This window comes from Strongylocentrotus purpuratus, unplaced genomic scaffold, assembly GCF_000002235.5.
Source record: "Strongylocentrotus purpuratus isolate Spur 01 unplaced genomic scaffold, Spur_5.0 spur5_scaffold_14, whole genome shotgun sequence".
NCBI classification, from domain to species: domain Eukaryota; kingdom Metazoa; phylum Echinodermata; class Echinoidea; order Camarodonta; family Strongylocentrotidae; genus Strongylocentrotus; species Strongylocentrotus purpuratus.
This window is the reverse complement of record NW_022145599.1, coordinates 19,840,112-19,854,954: the sequence shown is the minus strand read 5'-3', so window position 1 is coordinate 19,854,954 and position 14,843 is coordinate 19,840,112. Positions and strand designations below refer to the sequence as shown.

The window sequence follows — 14,843 nt, the reverse complement described above, 5'->3', positions numbered from 1 at the left end:
CTTGCATTTCCATAATTTTATCAAACGAATTCGTTTTCACTGGCTGCCTGCCGTAGCAACAAGCAGAATTGTACAAAAGACTTAACTCCGTTTCATTGACGATCAGCCGTAGACGAAAGACTTTAATTATAATCGTGATAAAGTTATGATAAAACATCGATAATTCTCGTTTTCGTTTTTTCTGGGTACGCGCTGTATAAAGTCCTTGGAAACGAGATGATTTAGTAGTCAACAGGTTAATAGCTATACAAAGTAAAGGTTTAATTATGATTGTAATAAGGGGAGGAGGGTTAATTGGTTGAAAACAAATAATTGAGATTGGTCTTTGCATCATTGACCACAGATAAATATGTCCATGCGGCTGCGACGAAAAACCACTTAGACAAATCTACTACAGATGTGAACTCATTATCTTGTAGAGCCGAGGTAAAAATTGTAGATCTTTAGGTTTAGCTATAGAGGACCGTCGCGCCGACGTGGACGGCGTTAATATAAATCTAATGCCTGTTTCACACGATGCGCTATTTTTCTGACGTAAATCTGCGTCAACAGCTGACTCGGCCTTTAAATGCTGCGTCATAGGAGAGTTATATCGCACACAAATTAATGTAAAATCTACAAAGTGAACATAGCTTTGAACGTTGGCGTATGCGCTGATTATCTCAACAGGCTTCATTAGCGCATGTAATAACGCAAGCAAAATGACGCCTCATGTGCAACCGCAAGAGACTGGATTACTAACATATTCAAATGTTATGTATGCTTTTTAAACTAAGGTTGTTCTTGACAACCTGAAAGCTTACCCGAGATTTTCCCGATATAGCAACAAATAATGTATGTAGACTTGATGCAAAGTATTGCAGTTTATTCATTGATGACATGTTAATGGATTAAACTTGTCATGAGGTCCGCAGGAAAGAAACATCCGATAGGGCCATTAGCCGACAGTGCAATCAGTAAAATCTATTGTAGTACTGTTGTATGGTCACATTATGTTGACAAATGTATCTTTAATGCTACTTTTGCTGTGCTTGTGGAACACATGTGTGGCAGTGATGTCTAAATTGGGGTCGTAGAATCACTCTTTACTAATGAGTTGTACATTAACGAATCGCAATTAGCTTGATTGCCCCCCTTTTCACGGTGTGACACATGGACACTTAACCGTATAATTATTAATCCATTGCCTCTATAGTGATAGCGCAACGAGTAATAAACCGGCTCATTAGTTCAACTCTATGGATGTTTCTTTCACGGGGACTCAGTGTCGAGTTTACCGTCCGCACACATTACTTGTTGCTATGTCGAGCAATCCTCGGGAAATCTTTTAGTTGTCAAGAACATTTTTTGAAATAAATATCAATACTATTTGAATATTTTCAACGTGTGCCATGTCCGAAAATACAGTGGCTCGTGGAAGCGTCGAGGGCAATAAAATAGATAATGAAAACTTCACATGTGTCTCATAAATATTATCATGAATACTCCAGGGTAATATGTTCTTCTTCTATTAATTTATTTATTCTTTTTAGTGGCGGATGGGGTAGGGTAAAATGTACATGCACATCGCATAACTCATGACGTGATGTCATCAGTTATGCGTGTCAAAAACGCACTATTGATCTCTGCGGAAGACTTCATTCTCGTAAGATAATGCATTGTTTCAGGGCATATTCAAGGCATCATGCGTTTAATATCCATCATTCGGATGAAGTAGATAAACAAGTTTATCACAACGCTCCAACATAGGAAATTGGAATTATGCTAGTCGGGAAAATTAGGGTAATTGTTTGTTATTATCAATAAAGTGTTTCCCTCATCCTCCAGAATTTTACAAATTTACCTGTTAAAGGCACACTGCCATACTTGTAGCTACTTGCTCCCTCTATATAGAAAACTTCCCCAATCGGTGCCTGTTGGTCCCCCATGATCCTCTTTTTCTTATGTTAAATGAGAGCTGAGTTAATGAGATAGCCACCTGTCACAGTGACCTCGATGGCTCGCTGTGTGGTCTAATCCCTTCTTGCCCAGTAGTGGTGACGGTCTTTAAATCTCACCTTTGTTAGTAAAAGTACTTTCTTTTTCAACAGCTGCTTGTTAATGCTATCAAAATTATTCAATACAGCTTTTTATTTTTTTGTTCGTAGAATGCGCTCGTGTTCTCATGACAAAGGATGGATTGCCCTTTAACTGTCGCTTCAATGGACCATTTTTGTTTTGTAAACGAGGCACTTAACAAAGATTCGTGCTTTAAATTTGATTACATTACGTAAATGGGCTATTGTGTCAGTCTCTGATAGATGAAACGTGTCAAAGTTTGGCTATTTTTCCCCTTATTAGACATGTTAGAAGGGAAAGCAGAAGGTATCTAGCAGCGCATAGAATTCAGTTTTATACCTTTTTTGATTGAAGTTGCACTGTACGTTCGACACTTGACAAGTACAACTGCACAAGGCATGATGATACGCCAAAGCCGGTCCATAATGTTCAGAATGGAGAAGAAGGAGGAGAAGGCGAAGTAGAACCAAAAGAAGTAGAAGAAGAATAAGAAGGAGAATGATCAGAAGCAGAAGGAGAAGAAGAAGGCAGAGGAAGAGGAAAATGAGAAGAAGGAGAAGAAGAATAAGAAGGAGAATGATCAGAAGCAGAAGGAGAAGAGGAAGAAGAAGGATAACAAGAAGGATAAAAATAGAATAAAAATAAGGATAAGAATAAGAAAATATAAGAAAAATAAGAGGAAAAAAAAGAAGAAGAGGGAAAAGATAATAGGTCAAGAGCGAAGCCGATAACCATCTAGAAAGAGAATATTTAAACGTGAAGTGTAGTAACACCAATGCAAGGGGGCATTATGCGAATTATAAAGAGCAAAGATGCGTGGTTAAATATTGCAATCAACCTTCCAGTTGAGTTGAGATACGATACCCTACCGCGGCAGATATAATTCATACTTCATCTTTTCTTTGACTTTTTCCCATTTTGTCTCTGCAGTTTTGCAAGGAACCAGCGGTGAGTGACAAGGAGACCTACCGAACGTTCGCCCGTACCGTCCCGACGACGGAGAAGGTGTCCGAGTCCGTGTTAGCACTTCTCAAGCAGTTTAACTGGAACGTTGTGAGCGTGGTGGCGGCTAAAGATCTCCAGTTTTCGCGGGTTATGACCAGGTTAGTAGAGGTGTTGTGGACTAGTGGATAAGTCACCCGACTGCAGATCATAAGGTACGGGGTTCAAGTCCCGCCGCGGCACTAATGTCCTTTAGCAAGACGTTAATCTACATTTGTCACTCTCCACCCAGATGTAAATGGGTACCTGATATGCGTGAGCGCTATAGTTACTTTGGCAGCTCGGCTACGACCAGGGGTAATATGTGTAAAGCGCCATGAGCGTCAGAGCCTGGTTATCATTATTATTATTATTAAGAAAATTAAGAAAGGAAGGAGGCCAACTGAGCTGACATTTGTCTCTCTTGTCGACAGTTTTGTTTTGTTCTTGTTCTCTGACAACCTATAAGTTCCCTTTCTTGTTGCTATGTTCATCGTTTTGTGTTCGTTAACAATTTATGATTGAGTTACATCAGTTTGACAAATATCACCTGCCTTCATTATTTAAAACAAAAATTGTCGAAAGTCGTCACCTTTAATGTGCAAAGTATCAAACTAAAACTGATGTCCCTTTGATATGTTCTAATAACCTGTCCTATTAACACATAATGGTTATTGACAGGATAAATATATGTTTCGTAAAATTCCATTTCCTAGAAGAAATACTTCGCTCAAGTGGAGGGAGTATGTTTCCTATTTCACACGGTGCTTGAACCGAAATGATATCTCATATAACATATCAACCATTTTTGTTAAAGGTAATACAACGTTTTGGTATGGGGTCATGAATTGGAAGCAAATGCGATCCTACAATATTTAGTGATTTAGTGATTAATTAAGCTATAAAACAATGTTTCTTGACTAAATTCGAGCAAATTGATATTCCCGTTTGGAAATTATATATCACAACTACATATTCTGAGATTTGCATGGTCGCAGCTACCATTGAACGGCCGTAGACGCTATTTGAAATTCATCAAAATTTACCGGCTGCACCGATAAATTTTTATATTCATTTTTTCTCGAAAGCAGAAGTGTTTTAGGGGCTAAATTTTCTAGTGCTTATAATACATCCACAGGGGCATCCGAATATATCAAAATTTTAAAAAAATCACTATCCACCCAATTTTCAAAATTTCCAAAAACTTTGTATACCTTTAATGTAATCAAATCTAATGCATACGTCTTAGCTTGTTAAGTGCCTCGTTACGAATCATTTCATTCACCTGTTACGAATAATTATATTTCAGTAGTCAGAATCCAAATTACATACGTGTTGTTACAGGGGACAAGTCATAATATTTGGCCTACCTATAAATAACAAGAGCCATCGATACACCAAATTGGGCCAACTTGGTTTCGCTAGATGACAACATAGCGTATATTTTGTTGGTTTGTACTTGTCTACAACTACTTGCCATGTTGTGCCCATATCGAACCGGGTAAGCTAAACCCTCCCAATCAAATTCTATGACGATAAATAATGTATGCAATTCGGATCCTGGCTAGTGGGATACAATTATTCTTAACGAGCGGATGCAATAATTTGTAGCAAGGAACTTAAAGACTAATAAATAACATTTGATTACATAACGGAAACAATGTTAATTGTATTTCAATAGACAAAATGCAAAGTGCATACATAACGTAGTTGTAGATTGGGCAATTCATAATATTTATCCGACCTAGCAACAAACTATGCAATTTGCAATCTGACTATACAATCGTACACATTTCATGAATGCAATAGCTCGTGGTTATGTAAACGTATAAATTGAATACATTTTAAAAGTGTTCTATTCGTATCTGTGTTTTTTCTAATTTCTGTTTCAACCCCAACCTCCTTTTTTTTCCTCTCTCTCTTTCTCTCTCTCTCTCTCTCTCTCTCTCTCGCTCTCTTTCTCTCCTTCTCTCTCTCTCTCTCTTTCTCCTTTTTTCCCTTTCTCCCTTTCTCCCATTCTCTCTCTTTCTCCCTTTCTCCCATTCTCTCTTTCTCTCTCTCTCTCCCTTTCTCCCTTTCTCCCTTTCTCCCTTTCTCTCTCTCTCTCTCTCTTTCTCTCTCTCTCCCCTCTCTCTCTCTCTCCCTCTCTTTCCCTCTCTCTCTCTTTCTCTACCTCTTTACATCACTAACACCAGACTGGAGAAGTTCCTGCCACTGCACGGCATCAAGGTACAGCACGCCTTCTCCTATGAGAATCCGTACTACCCCATCCCTCCAATCAAAGACAACCGCCTCAAAGACATCATAGAGCAATCCTACACCAACACACGAAGTGAGTACCTGCAGTGGGGAAACTTATCTACCCCTCACACTATGAATACGACGGACAAAGAAAGAGGACAAAATATACAGTTCCTCAGGTAGACAAAGGAACATCCCTTCACTGCTATTATGTAAAAATGTGTAGAACAGGTGTCACATGCATATTCACCTGTTCTACACATTTTTACATAATAGCAGTGAAGGGATGTTCCTTTGTCTACCTGATGAACTGTATATTTTGTCCTCTTTCTTTGTCCGTCAAATTCATAGTGTCATATTCAATAAGGCATGTTCGTAATTTAATCAAATTTAATGCACATATTTTTGTGAAGTGCATCGTTAGAAATTATTAAATGCACCTGTTATGATGCATTTCAATAGCCAGATGTTTGTTCTACCTAGCTACAATTAATGTACGCAATTCACAATCTTACTATAGACAAAAAAAAAACTATTTGTAACAGGTGAACGGAATAATTTGGAAATGGCACTTATGTAATGTATGCATTCAAATTGATTAGATAACGAAAATGGTCTATTGCACTATCGCAAAGAAAAGCATTTCATTTCAATATCAAATGATACAGGGCAGGGGGGGGGGGGTGGTCCGTATCAGGCAAGAAGAAATGTCTCATTGTGTTATGTCCATTGACATCAGTTGAACACACGCCAATGTTCAAGCAGGCAGCAAGTTATAATACATAATACATATGATTTATAAGGCGCCAAATCCACTTGAAAGTCAAATGCTCAAGGCGCAGCTTGTGCAAGAGATGAAATACATACATGATACATTTATACAAAGTGCGATAGGAAAGGTACAGACATGAAAGTTTATGGTAATAAATTATAAGCTAAATCAAACAGATATTTCTTAAGATTGTGTTTTAACATCTTCTTACAGTTAGGGTTTGATAGAAAGCTAGTCTCCTGGAACAAAGATGGCCCTTAGAAACGTTCCTTCATGTCTCGTTTGTTTTATACAGAGTTATATTTCCTCAGATCAATGGGCCATAGTCACATCAGGGACCCGTTTCACAAAGCCTTTTTTCAATGATAATGACAAAAATCAGTGACGAATCTGCTGATAACCAATCAGAAGCAAGGATTTCAGTATTTGTCACTGATGACAAGTTTTGTAAATTACCCCCCCCCCCAGGTCTATACGCCCAAGTATGTCCAGCGTTATGTTTCAACACTGGACATAGTTATCTCTCTGTCGTTAGTATATCCCAGTATATTCTCATCCTTCATTACTCAGTTAATGACTCACAGATTACATCAATAACAATCTTTATGGAAAAGCCTGCCAGACCGACCAAGCCAGCTTTTATTCGAATTGTATCTTTTTGAACAATCATGAACAATATTTGTTATTATATCATTTTGAACATCAAAATAATTTCAATTTTTTAAACTCATTCTTGATTTTGAAAATATCAAGTGTAAATATTGTTAACATTGCATAATTTCAATCTCAATCGTCAACGTTCACACCTCAATATATACTGACATTGTATAGAATAAAATATTAATTTTGATCCCTAACCTGCATGGGGCTTTGCCTTTTTTCCCCACGCCCGGACCGATTCCCTAGGTTGAAAAAACCAGAGATAAACTAAATAAGGCAAATGCTCTGGAAAACCTAATGGCAAATCGTCCCAATAAAAATTTGAATCTCTAAACCTCCTACAAAAACAAACACCAAACTATTGTTCTGTATTAAAATTTCCACTTGAAATTTGTGTCGTGTATCTAGTGTCTGACAAAGCTAGAATGGCTACCACGCCCATTTCCCTCTCTTATTATGCCTTTCTGAACATTCCTTTCCTTCTCAATACAATAACTTACACCTGCCTAAGTTATTCAAACCATCCCGCTTCACGGAATCGTGGCGTCTCGCCACTCCCATTACGTAATCATTAAACGGATCCGCATATACAACATTTTCCTGAGGCTGCTATACGTTGTACCGCAGGAAAATACAATTATCTAAAGGTTAATGTTTCCCCAAGTCAATGGACCATCCTCTTACGGCCAGGGTCAGGGCTATAGGTTTCTTCTAACTAATGGACCATTCATCCATCCGTGTCCATGTTACGTTTCGGCAGACCAATGTGACCCTAGGGTAGAATGGCTCGTTAGGGTTAGTGTTATGTTTCTCGTAGCAAATGGGCCTTGACTCATTGGGGTGTGGTCTAAGTTTCATTGGAACAGTGACCGTTCAATGGTTTATGTTTTAAGTAAACAGGGAAGATTAACATTAACACATTGATGAGGTGTCACTCCCATATTCCTGTCGTTAGTATATCCCATTATTTGAGGAGTAGTGTTTCATCAAGTTAATGGACCATTCTCTTGCCATGGTCAGGGCTAAGTTTCTATTCACCAATGAAGCATTCCTCCACCAATGTTCATGTTACGTTTCGTCAGAGAAATGTGCGTCGCCCCTTCCGTATGTCGAGTGGCACATTGGGGTTAGTGTTATGTTTCTCTTATCAAATGGGCCTTGTCTTATTGGAGTATGGTCTTTACATAAGTTAAAATAAAGAGCACTCCCGTGATGAATCAACGTAATAACAAATGCAAACTAAAGAAACTTTAGTAGGTTAATCAGTAGTATGTTAGACTGTTGGAAAGTAACTTAACATTATCCACCTTACACACAAGTTAGAAAAACAAAACGAGTATTGTAATTCAGTGTTCTTTATTTGGGCAAGAGTATTATAATCCATAACACAGTCGATGCCAATGATCTACAATCGATTCTGCATGCATAGACTCCAAGATAGGACCATTACAATAAGATGAATGGGAAACTTCTTAGAAATTGTGTTCATCTGTTTTATTATTGTTACTGTAAAAAAGTACGATATTCTTTTGTGTATTTTTATTCAGACGCGATATCATGTATGTTGTGACTTAACATTATGGGTAATATTTATTTATATATTTAATTAATCCATTCCTCATACGTTAGTAATCAAAAGTAGTTTTTTATTCAAGAGGCGTCGTTTCAATTGCGTTAAGTCTTTTAAGGCAATCCTCAAATGCTCCAGTATCAAATTCATTGCACGGATTTATTCAATCTATCTACATCGTCATTCATTCTCATAATATGCGTCAAAGGCGATGCCATTCGCTGACAAAGTCCTCTAGAACAAATGAGCCCCCTGCGCATCCGGCATTAACCTCATTCAATTTTCTGACCCATGCTTCATGAATGAAAATGGATGATCTCAGTCAATGACAGTCTAAAAATGAACTTCATCATTGTCATTTTTTAAATGAATATCCATCGAGGCTGCCTTCACCACTCACCCAGTATAACAAGTAATCAAGATTCAGAGAAAGCATTAATATCAATATCTATTTCTTCTGAAACACCTCACCCCTTTTGAGTAAAGGTCAGACAGAATGAAGAAAAATGTTTTTAATCTTGTTCTTCGGAATACTACGTGACTTTGATGAAAACAAATTGGCGGCAAGGCATGTATTAAATGTCATGTGATTTCGCTTCATGAATGGAAAGCCCTGTTCAATGGTGGGTATAGGTTTACATTGTGCGGGCCTAAAACTTAAACCTTGCTAGATGTGACCGGATTACATGATGGAGAAAACAATTTAAAAGGCAAATCAAAATTCTTTTCAAAAAAGTTTCAAGCATGATGCAAACAAAATGAAAAATACAAATGAAAGGATAAACAAAATAAGGTTAAGTCGAACACTGAAAGAAAAAAAAAATAGATTCTGATATTGACGAAATATATTCTTCTCATAAGCTAATGGAATATTACATAGAAGATTTACATAGAAATATTTAAAGTCTGAACGCTATTTATTTAGAACATACAATAATGTTTATCTTGCCAAAATATTGATGGTTTTCTTAAAAGCACAAACTAAGCAACATCGGACAAACATGTTGTCTGACCCACAATGTCGGAGTTATCTTCAGGTCACGACCAGTAATGACATCATTGTCCTCAATCCAGATTCATTCATCTTTTTTCTGTCTCCCTGAGGACGCATCTTGTAATAGCGCTGTAACAATTCGCAAAATAAAACTGGGCCCCATTTCACGAAAATTGTCATCAGTGACAAGTGACAGATTTTGTTATAAGCTAGTGAAATCCTTGCTTCTGATTGGTTATTAGCAGATTTGTCACTGATTTAAGTCATTTGTCATTGAAAAGGCTCTGTGAAACGGGTCCCTAGTCTCCTGTGTTCATCCATTTGCGACCATTTGTGTCCAAACAAATCCTGGATGATACAGGATCATTATTAAAGCAATCCATCCCTTAATTGCTCTTCTTTCACAGTTTACGTCTTCATACCCGCGGAGCCGTACGAGTTACACGCTTTCCTTGAGGACCTCGATGAAAAGGGACTTCTTGACGATGGAGATTACATCGTCGTCGCCATCTTCTTCAAGATCTTCGACGAGTCTAACCGAGATGGACTTATAAAGGGTAAGGTCATTGCCCTTCTTGAACCCTGTTTCATAATAAATATTTATCAATTTCAAAATACGGCAGCTGTTGTAAGCTACTAAAATCCTTCTATTTGTTTGGCTCTGTGCAAAGTTGATGAAACATGATAACAATTTGTTTGATTGAAAATTCGTTTTATGAAACAGGGTCCTTTTAACGGTATCCACTGGTCTAGTTTTTGAGACCAGTGGTTTCCATTATTCATTTTCATTACTGATAAATCTGTGAATTCATATTCGTGGAAAATAATCAAAAATATAGTAACAACATGTTATCTATAAGGGGAAATTTATCGGACTGGTATTCCTACAAAATGGTACGAGAATAGTTATACTAGAAATGATATGTGACGCCATCAGGGAGTAGTCTTTTTGTCAATACACATTTCTATGGCCACAGGTTAAACGTGGAAAACAACTGTGTAATCATTGTATATCGAATGTGTTTTATTGATTTTAGAAGGTAATTATTGGGCTATTTGATTTGTCTATTATGCCTCTTTCTTTTCTTTTACGTTTATAGTTTCCTTTTTAGGCACTGTTTCATATTAGCTATATTGGTCATTGTCTACAACTTTATTTTTTCACCTCTTTCCAAAAGTAAATGTAACATTTACCTCTTCCATTACAAGTAATAATCTAACTAGACACGGGCTAGCGCGACGCATGACACTTCATCGACTAACATTTCATCCAAAAAAACTGGTTTTTTAAACCGTGGCCCGACTACCCAATTGCGTAAACTGACTTTAATGAAAGAGGATAGCGCAACGCATGACACTTTATCGAATAACACTTCATCGAATAACATTTCACCCAATAAACTGTTTTTTTTTAAAAACCGCGGCCCGACTACCCAATTGCATAAACTGACTTTAATGAAAAAGGATAGCGCGAAGCATGACACTTCATCGACTAACATTTCACCCAATAAACTGTTTTTTTAAACCGTGGCCCGAGTACCCAATTGCGTAAACTGACTTTAATGGAAGAGGATACACTACAACATTAACTGAATTTACTCCATCGTATCACCTTACTCGGTGATCCATGAGTGGAACTTGAGGATGTTAAAAAGCCAAATAATGTAGATTGATGATGATGATGATGATTCCCTGCCTACTTTAACTGACTTAATAACCCGATAAACAAGATGGGGTACGCATGTATCCACAATACTCCCCCCCCCCCCCCATTCCTTCTTGTGGATCGTTTCACCTAATAACATTAGTAAGCCAGGCCTGGTTTCAGCATTGGTGCACTTGATGCGGGATAATATAATCATCGGTGTCTCCTCTAGGGTAACCTATACACCTGTTTCTTAACAGGTTATCTTGTTAGGGTGTCACTTTAACGTTATTAATGGAGGTATCGAACCAAATTAGCGGACCTGGTGGGCGAAAACAATTCCAAGAACCCTCCCTCCTAAAAATAAAAATACCAAAAGAGGTCTTCATTTCTTACCAAAAATGAAACAATACTTCTGGTGTTTTTTTTAGAAGGGACACCGCTGGACCATTTTGAAAAGAAGAAGGAGGAGTGTTAACCTTATCATTGAGAAAAAAAGTCCGAGAACGTCAAAAGTAAAGAGGGTGTGGTTACACCCCACACCCCTTTTTAAGCGACCACCTTGATCTCGTGTTACAATAACATGTATAATTACCACCATTAGTTTGATGGTGATGATGATGATAACGATGATGATGATGATGATGATTATTATTATTGTTATTACTATTAGGCCTTTAACAAAAAGATGTTGTATCGCCCTTATTGCAACCGACCCAAAAATCTTGAAATCTACTGTCGGCTTTTTAATTTCATTTTTTTTAAACCGTTTTTTAGAAGAAAAAAATGTATTAAAGCATTCAGATCTGAGAAATATCAGCCCAAAGAGGAAGTAAAAAAAAAAAGAAGAAACATTTCCGACCGACCGACCCATGTTTTGGTACCTAAAGAGCAATACAACATCTTTTATTTTTAGGCCTCATCATTGTTATCATTATCGTTATCACTGTTATTGGTATTGTTTTTATTATCATTATTATTAATGCACTCATTATTATGATTATTATTATGATTATTATTATTATTATTATCATAATTGATTCCATACCTTAATCGCAGGTGTCTACTACCCGGCTGAAGGTCCCGATGGTATCTCCCAACGCATCAGGTACATGCATAACGTCCTCATGCTCTTCTACACGAGTGCCATGAGTCCTGACTTCAATGGATTCAAGATCGAAGCAAAGGCCTATCTCTCAGAGCCGCCCTTCAACTTCGACTCTGGTCTCCTTGAGGAATTAGGATATCCCATTGAGGTACATTCCAAAATGAATATTATGTCAACAACAGTTAACGACTAAATTATTAATACTCCTTATACATTTGTTCGTTTTTTTTTTATTGATTTTTTTTTTCTCAATTTTTTTCATTTAAAAAAAAAAAAAAAAAAAAAAAAAAAAAAAAAATCATTTTTTTTCCCTTCATTTTTTCATTTTTTTCATTTTTTTTTTTATTTTTTTTTTTTTGGGGGGGGGTTGTTTCTCGTAACTCAAGAATGAAAGGTGTACTGGTTGAATTTCGGCTTTTGTGGAATACTTTTAAATGTCAGCTCTAATATGTTACATTCTTAAGGAACGAATCAAATCTCCACATACTTAGAAATAATATAAAACTTGGGAAGTGTTTGGATTATTTAGTTGTTTACTGTATAATGTTAGTTTTTCGATTCAAACCATAATGATGAATGTCTAAATACGTTCCCTCATTTAAATATATAAACATTGAAACAAAGAAATTCACGAATGAAGAAAAGAATGATGTGATTGTTGTGATCAACATATCCTAAAACTTAACCCTTATTAAACAAAAATGACTCGATTTTGATGCAGAATCAGTGTCACCACAGCTCACGGCTTTTGAAATAGATATCGCGACGTTTTACACAAGCGTAAATCGGTCTCCAAACCAATTTGAAAGGTTAAAATATCGCTATTTTAAAAAAATTGTGTTTTCCTTTCATTTCTAAAATCCGTCTAGATCACAGAGGATGCTGCTTATCTTTACGATGCCGTGATGCTGTACGCTAAAGCTCTCAACCAAACCCTGAGCGAAGGAGGGAGCATCACGAACGGGACCGATATTATCTCAAACATCCTAGACAAAACATATCAGAGTAAGTTTTTTAGAAAACATTGCATCTTCATGACCTTCTTGTAAGTTCGCTTTAAAAGGAATAATTGGCAGAATTAACAGGTGACATGTGACCCATTAGTTTCGATTGTTAATTGGAATTTATTTTATGAGCAGGATGTAGAAACGATGGCCTTGATCATTTGAGAGACAATACTCGATAAACACTCAAATAATGATGATATTGACTACACAGTTTCACCCTCCATGTTACTGTACGTTTTTGTATAGGAGATCAATGCACTATATCACACATCCTTTATGACATTGAGGCAAAAACTTGCGTTGCTATTCATCGGGAATTATGTTTGATTGTACATGTACTTTCAGTTAATTGATCCCCAAAGTAATCAACTAAAGGTCACATTCTAAATATTAATCATGACAATGTCCTTCCACAAAATTGTTTCAAAGGGTAATGATAAACACTTGATAGCAGGCATGCATTAATCATGTTTATCATATTAATTGATAATAATACTTTTATTCATCATTCGTATCATTGGTGACTTTTTGCTTTTATTAGTGCTTGTACAGTGCACCCGAACCTGAATCCACCATCCCTATACAATTAGATGAACAAAAACGAGTGAAACATTTTAATTATGATGCAATGACAACGTCGACTAGGAAAATAACTGATAATAGTGCTCAAGTTAACGTAGGTGTATGAATGATATGTTGTATTGTGATATTGATTGTCATTTTTTTTTTTAACTGAGAGAAAAAAGAGTGATGGGTATGGATGTGACGGATTATAATTAAAAAAAAGGTGTTTTGGTATTTTCATTCATTTGACTCTCATTGCAAGGAACGAGGGTTCGAATCCCAGCCGGGCTCTAACGTTCTTTGGTAATACGTTAATCGACATTTGCCACTCTCCACCCATGAGTAGATGGGTACCTGGCAAGTGTTAGGGTTATATTAATGGAGGGCCCGTGGGAAGATCAGTATTGATACTAATGAGGCTACCCATGTTAAATAAGACCAAATCATTATTATTGTTATTTATTTATGTATTATCATTAAATGGATAAGTAGCAATTAGACAACAATGATAAGTACTATTTCAAATCACAGCGCACCACCATCAATGAAATGGCCGCACCCACCATATATCTGGCTTTGGTTCGTATCAAAAGCATATCATGTAGTATCAATATGGGCTCTGTGATTATTATTGTTGTTGAAAACTTAATTTCAATAATAGTCATCATTCTGAAGATACCTTGTCCTTCACCGTCAATGATACACTATACTTGGGTCAAGGGTTAAATGTATAATTATGCTGGTTGTTGTTTCGACCATGATAACTGAGTGAAGTGATCGCAAGCATCGACATTCTCTCCATCCTTCTTCCTGCTGCACACATTGTCTTAAGGATCTCTTATATTACCGTCCTCGGTTTTCCTGTGGTTTTTTAAAGAGCTCTTGAAACCCACGGTCTCCCTTGCTTACCGTTAAAGTAGAGCCTTACGGAACTGTTGCCTCTTTTCACCTCGATTTTTGCCTATCCCCGCGGCCAATTTCTCCATTAAGTTGACATTCGGCGATGCGTTGTTGTGTATCTTTGCCCTGAGCACATTCTGCAATAAATAGGGTTCCTTTTTAAAGAGAGAGAGAGAGAGAGAGAGAGAGGGAGAGAGGGTGAGAGAGAGAGAGAGAGAGAGAGAGAAGAGGGTGGGGTGTAGAGCGAAATATTAAGATGAATAGCTAAGATCGAAATGATACAGTCATCATAGAGTATATTAATTATACCCGTTCTTAAGTAAAACGTAGAGAAGGGCTATTG

At 37.0% G+C, this 14,843-nt stretch overlaps 2 protein-coding genes across 2 annotated transcripts in view; both read left to right on the top strand.

Annotated features, from left to right (window-relative positions):
• LOC115923804 (guanylate cyclase 32E-like) overlaps nucleotides 1–3,131 on the top strand; it is a 48,627-nt gene extending 45,496 nt beyond the window's left edge. The window contains exons 2-3 of the mRNA XM_030985136.1: nucleotides 2,989–3,063; nucleotides 3,117–3,131. Coding sequence (XP_030840996.1) covers nucleotides 2,989–3,063; nucleotides 3,117–3,131 — 90 coding nt within the window. The remainder of the gene's footprint in view (nucleotides 1–2,988; nucleotides 3,064–3,116) is intronic.
• LOC115923803 (guanylate cyclase 32E-like) overlaps nucleotides 2,752–14,843 on the top strand; it is a 33,973-nt gene continuing 21,881 nt past the window's right edge. Inside the window, exons 1-5 of the mRNA XM_030985135.1 lie at nucleotides 2,752–3,161; nucleotides 5,235–5,371; nucleotides 9,684–9,833; nucleotides 11,981–12,177; nucleotides 12,899–13,034. Coding sequence (XP_030840995.1) covers nucleotides 3,154–3,161; nucleotides 5,235–5,371; nucleotides 9,684–9,833; nucleotides 11,981–12,177; nucleotides 12,899–13,034 — 628 coding nt within the window. The 5' untranslated portion in view covers nucleotides 2,752–3,153. The remainder of the gene's footprint in view (nucleotides 3,162–5,234; nucleotides 5,372–9,683; nucleotides 9,834–11,980; nucleotides 12,178–12,898; nucleotides 13,035–14,843) is intronic.